The sequence below is a fragment of the Aptenodytes forsteri genome, unplaced genomic scaffold (assembly GCF_000699145.1).
Source record: "Aptenodytes forsteri isolate BGI_AS27 unplaced genomic scaffold, ASM69914v1 Scaffold624, whole genome shotgun sequence".
NCBI lineage: Eukaryota > Metazoa > Chordata > Aves > Sphenisciformes > Spheniscidae > Aptenodytes > Aptenodytes forsteri.
In genome coordinates, this window is record NW_008794808.1 from 256,802 (window position 1) to 262,456 (window position 5,655).

A 5,655-nucleotide genomic window follows, 5' to 3' on the forward strand; every position below is an offset into this window, starting at 1 on the left:
CCCCGGTGCTTGGCTCCTGCAGTCATCGACCTGCTGATGGCGAGCGAGGCCCGGCAGATGGCCAGCATAACGCACAAGATCCGGATGGACCTCCTGACCGTTAATGACGTTTACCTCCTGTCCACCTTCCGCCTGCCTCCCAAGCAGGGGGGGACCCTCTTCGGCCTCTACTCCAAGAAGGACAACACGAGGTGGCTGGAGGTCTCTGTGGTGGGGAAAATCAACAAAGGTGGGTGCCTGCTGCATGGGGATGTGCTGGCCCTGGTCTTGCCGTGATGCTCAGAGAGAAATGGAGACCAAGTTCCTGTCCGTGGGGCCCTCTGGGGGGAGCAGTGGGATGCACGTGGGTCCCAGGGGGCTGCTGGCACTGGCAGGGAGAGCTGATGGCCCCATCCTGCTCCTCCACAGTCCTGGTGCGCTACCTGCGGGAAGACAACAAGCTGCACTCGGTCAACCTGCAGCACGCGCACGTGGCGGATGGGCAGAGCCACACCATCATCGTGCGCCTGAGTGGGCTGCGCGGGGACATGCTGAGCGTGGAGCTCTACGTCGACTGCAAGCAGATGGATTCCAGCGTGGGGCTGCCCGAGCTGTCAGAGATCCCCCTGGCAGAGGTGGAGTCCATCGAGCTGCGCACAGGGCAGAAGGCTTACCAGAGGATGCAGGTGAGTGCCGGGACCCCCTGGAGGGCCGAGACCCCCCCACACACACTCCCTCGGGGACAGGCAGAGCCCTCCATGGCTGACTGCATCTCCCCTTGCACATCAGGGGTTTGTGGAGTCGATGAAGCTGATCCTGGGAGGGTCCATGAGCCGCGTCGGGGCCCTGAGCGAGTGCCCTTTCCAAGGAGACGAGTCCATTCACAATGCAGGTAACAGCATGTCCATGCCCTGCGCCGAGCACAGGCAGCGCGGAGGGCTTACGGGGTCACCCATGCATGCTACGTGTGGTGGCACATGGAAGTGGGAGGTGACGGCACGTCGCACAGAAGGGTGCTCCTGCCTCTCCCAGTCCAGGTGTCCCCACGCAGGTGGGAGCTCCTGCGCTGTGCACACACTGACCAGGAGCAACCGTGCAAGGTGACACTGCTGGGCTTTGATGGCAGCATTCGGTAATATCTCATCTCTCTCCTTGCAGTGACAAGTGTGCTGGCATCCATCCTGGGTAAGTCCCTGCTCTGCTTCCCCCTTTCCCTGACATGAGGGTGATGGCAGCGTTTGGGGCTCCATGGAGGCAGAAAACCCTCCGCGGCCTGTCCCAGTGCCCCAAGTGCCTGCAGGGCCCCAGGATGGGGTGGATCAGAGGGCATGGGATGTGCTACAGGGGAAGAGGTCCTGTGTGGACCAGGGAAGAAGAGTAAGGGCCATCGGCTGTCTTGTCCTCCCGGTTCTGGGGGGGGCGGGCAGAGCAGTCCCCAGCCCGCGGCCCCGGGAGGCTGCCTCTGTCCTGGGGCTGACCTTGTCCTTTCTGCTCCTGGCAGGTGAGCAGACCAAGGCGCTGGTCACACAGCTGACCCTCTTCAACCGGGTCCTGACCGAGCTGCGGGAAGACATTAGGGACCAGGTGAGGCAGTGGGGCAGTATTGGCTCTCCCCGGGTTGGGTTTGCCCAAGAGCAGGGTGCCAGCCAGTACACTGCATCCCCTTGACGCTCTGTGCTCTGCTGCCTCCCAGGTGAAAGAGATGTCTTTGATCCGCAACACCATCATGGAGTGCCAGGTCTGCGGTGAGTGCTGGCGAGGCTCCACTCCCGCCTCAGGGGGCAAAGGGCCACCCCGTCTCACCCCCTGCCCGGCCCTCCTCTTCTCAGGCTTCCACGAGCACCGGTCCCGCTGCAACCCCAACCCCTGCTTCAGTGGCGTGGACTGCATGGAGACGTATGAGTACCCCGGGTACCGCTGCGGGCCCTGCCCACCAGGGCTGGAGGGCAACGGCACACACTGTGCCGACATCGATGAGGTGGGCACACGCTTGGGGCGGGTCAGCAGGTGACACCTGAGCCCCAGCGCTGCCAGAGCAGCGTGGGCAGATGATGCTTCCCCTCTCCGGGCGCATCCTCAAGCCGGGGAAGGGCCCCGCCGGGACGCCCTGGGGCAGTGGCCACCCTGATGTGCAGGATGCCATGCCCGAGGGTGAAGCCTTTCTCTCTCCCTGTGCCACAGTGCTCTCATGCCAACCCCTGCTTCCCCGGCTCCAAGTGCATCAACACGGCCCCCGGCTTCCGCTGTGAGCCCTGTCCCCGCGGTTATCGGGGCAACACCGTCTCTGGCGTGGGGGCTGACTATGCAAGGGCCAGCAAGCAGGTGAGTGTGGTGCCATGGGACTTGGCCGGGTCCCCGTGGGCACTCTGGGCTGCTGAGCTGCGGGGATGGGTGAAGGATGCTGTGTCTGCCAAAGGAGGGCAGCTTTCCTGGACAGGGCACAGCAATGGGCAGAGCTGCAGGCAGGCAAAGTCCCTGAGTGATGGTTTCTCCCACGCTGCTCGCAGGTTTGCACGGATATTGATGAATGCAACGATGGGAACAACGGGGGCTGCGACCCCAACTCCATCTGTACCAACACGCTGGTGAGCAGAGCTGCCCCGCTCCCCTGCCTGGCGTCCAGGGTCACTCTGCTCCCCTAATCCTGCCCCTGCCCTCTCTCTCCCAGGGCTCCTACAAGTGTGGTCCCTGCAAGTCAGGGTTTGTGGGGAATCAAACGTCTGGCTGCATCCTGCAGAAGTCCTGCAGCACTCCCACCTCCAACCCCTGCGATATCAACGGCTTCTGTGTGTTCGAGAGGAATGGTGAAATTTCCTGTGCAGTGAGTGGGGGACGGGAGCAGGAGGATGGCAAAGCGGGGGGGTGCAGGGAGTATCGGCACGGGCTGCCAGGGCCTCTCCCGGCTTCCCAGCCCCTGATTTCTTCTTTATTCAGTGCAATGTGGGCTGGGCTGGCAACGGCAACGTGTGTGGGCAAGACACGGACCTTGACGGCTACCCAGACGAGCCCCTGCCCTGCATTGACAATAACAAGCACTGCAAGCAGGTGGGTGTCCCGGAGAGGGAGGGCAGCATCCTCGGGCAGGGAGTGCTGGGGCTCAGGGAGCCCGTGGCAGGGCTGTGCTCCAGACCTTGTCTCCTCCCCGTCTTTAACGCTGGCTGTGCCTGCAGGACAACTGCCGCCTGACACCAAATTCGGGGCAGGAAGATGCCGACAACGACGGCATTGGGGACCAGTGTGACGATGACGCCGACGGCGATGGCATCAAGAATGTGGAGGTGGCTGTGCTGGGCGGGCAGGACGTGCCTGTGGCTCTGGGGGCTGTGCTGGGCAAAGGGCTTCTCTCTTTGGCTTGGTGCTGACACCCTCAAGATACTTCTCCTGGGGATCAGCAGGCTCTGGGATGGTCTTACTCAGTGTGCTGGAGGAGATGTCCTCCCGCCCTGACCTGTGTGGGACTGTGGCCTCTTGTCTGCCAGCCACTGCAGTGCAGGCATCCCTGTCCTCTTCCCCGCAGGACAACTGCCGGCTCTTCCCCAACAAGGACCAGCAGAACTCAGACACTGACTCCTTCGGGGATGCCTGCGACAACTGCCCCAACGTGCCCAATAACGACCAGCGGGACACGGACAGCAACGGCGAGGGGGATGCTTGCGATAATGACATCGATGGGGACGGTGAGCAGCTCTCGGGCCTGGCCTGCCTGCATCGGGCCGGGGCTACTTGCAGAGCAGGGGTGCTGTCATGCTAGGCTGGGGGGGGTGAGGGCATCCACCCAGCGCTGTCCTTGCAGGGATTCCCAACATGCTGGATAACTGCCCCAAGGTTCCCAACCCTCTGCAGACGGACCGGGATGAGGACGGCGTCGGGGATGCCTGTGACAGTTGCCCTGAAATGAGCAACCCCACTCAGGTATGGCTGGGGCCAGGCAGCGCAGGCTGGGGCAGGGGGCCTGGGGTGTGCAGGACCCTGCCCGGCGGGGGGGCGGGGGGTCCTCCTGCAGCACGGCTGGGCCCCCTCGCCCTGGGGTGTCCGCTGAACTAGGGCTCTGGTCTCCTCCAGACAGATATGGACAGTGACCTGGTAGGAGACATCTGTGACACCAACGAGGACAGGTGGGGACCGTGCTGCTGCAGGGTCACCTCCCCGTCCCGTCCTTGGGGGCAGAGCTGGGTTCCTGGCTCAGGGTCCCGGGGAAGGGGGATGACGGGGTTTTTGGGGTCAGCAAGGGTGCTGGGATGTGGTGCTGGGTCCCCGGTTTGTGTCACTGCTCTGACCTCATTCTTGCTCCCAGCGATGGGGATGGGCATCAGGACACCAAGGACAACTGCGCCGAGATCCCCAACAGCTCCCAGCTGGACTCAGACAATGACGGGCTGGGGGATGACTGTGATAATGACGACGACAACGATGGCATCCCTGACTACACGGCGCCTGGCCCAGACAACTGCCGCCTCATCCCCAACCCCAACCAGAAGGACTCGGACGGTGAGCGCGGGGTGGGTGGGAGGAGGCAGAGCCGCCTGGGCTCAGCCTGGCCCTGACCGGGGTGCATGTCCCCAGGGAACGGTGTGGGTGATGTGTGTGAGGAGGACTTCGACAACGACACGGTGGTGGACCAGCTGGATGTGTGCCCTGAGAGTGCCGAGGTGACACTGACCGACTTCCGCGCCTACCAGACCGTCATCCTTGACCCCGAGGGGGATGCCCAGATCGATCCCAACTGGGTTGTCCTCAACCAGGTGTGGGTGCTGCCCCCCAAGTTTCTGGGGACTGCGCTGTGGGGGTGGGAGCAGAGCGGGACTGGGAGGTCCCAGGCGCTGCTGGGGACACACCTTACTCAGCTGTCCCTCACAGGGCATGGAGATTGTGCAGACCATGAACAGTGACCCAGGCTTGGCTGTTGGTAAGAGATGCTGTCCCACCTGCAGACCCCGTGGGGCCACCCCCTACTCCTGTCCCCCTGCACTGGGGGGTGGGGGCCGGTTCTTTGCCCTGCAAAGGGGTGAAGGGTGGGCTGGAGGGAGCCGGGGTGCAGGGTCCCATGCTGGGGGAGAGGGCTCCTTGCAGAGTTTGCCCGCCTGTAGGCTACACGGCCTTCAATGGGGTGGACTTCGAGGGCACCTTCCACGTCAACACCGTCACCGACGATGACTACGCCGGCTTCATCTTCAGCTACCAGGACAGCGCCAGCTTCTACGTGGTGATGTGGAAGCAAACGGAGCAGACATACTGGCAGGCCACCCCCTTCCGCGCTGTGGCAGAGCCAGGGCTGCAGCTCAAGGTGGGAGCTGGCCACCCCATCGGCCGGGTCAGGCCCCCCGGCCAGGTCACCCCTGACACCCCGTACACCCGCAGGCAGTGAAGTCCTCGACGGGCCCTGGGGAGCACCTGCGCAACGCGCTGTGGCACACGGGCCACACACCCGACCACGTCCGCCTGCTCTGGAAGGACCCACGCAACGTGGGCTGGCGGGACAAGACGTCCTACCGCTGGCAGCTGGCACACAGGCCCCAGGTGGGCTACATCAGGTGAGCGGGGGCCGGGCACGGGGGGGGGCGTGGGGGGTGGTGGGGGGGGGGCAGCCCCAGTGCCAGCCCTGGTGGGACCACACTGGTGGGGGATGCTGGCCGTTAGGAGGGGGGGGCATGCTGGGGTGGGGGCTGCTCGCTGCTC

General features: G+C 64.2%; 2 protein-coding genes across 2 annotated transcripts in view; one reads left to right on the forward strand and one right to left on the reverse strand.

Annotated features, from left to right (window-relative positions):
- Nucleotides 1–26, reverse strand: part of MTX1 (metaxin 1) — a 5,866-nt gene extending 5,840 nt beyond the window's left edge. The window contains exon 1 of the mRNA XM_009274469.2: nt 21–26. Within this exon, the coding sequence (XP_009272744.1) occupies nt 21–26 (6 nt within the window). The remainder of the gene's footprint in view (nt 1–20) is intronic.
- Nucleotides 25–5,514, forward strand: THBS3 (thrombospondin 3; the record flags this gene model as incomplete). The annotated part of the gene is made up of 20 exons (XM_009274470.1): nt 25–229; nt 409–665; nt 769–871; nt 1,138–1,164; nt 1,481–1,563; nt 1,673–1,724; nt 1,809–1,957; nt 2,161–2,301; nt 2,487–2,564; nt 2,648–2,800; nt 2,914–3,024; nt 3,150–3,257; nt 3,497–3,656; nt 3,773–3,891; nt 4,042–4,094; nt 4,274–4,467; nt 4,543–4,721; nt 4,837–4,885; nt 5,067–5,263; nt 5,338–5,514. Coding segments are annotated over 20 exons (2,595 nt in total), but the record flags the coding sequence as incomplete, so codon positions are not given.
- Nucleotides 5,515–5,655: the final 141 nt, after the last annotated feature.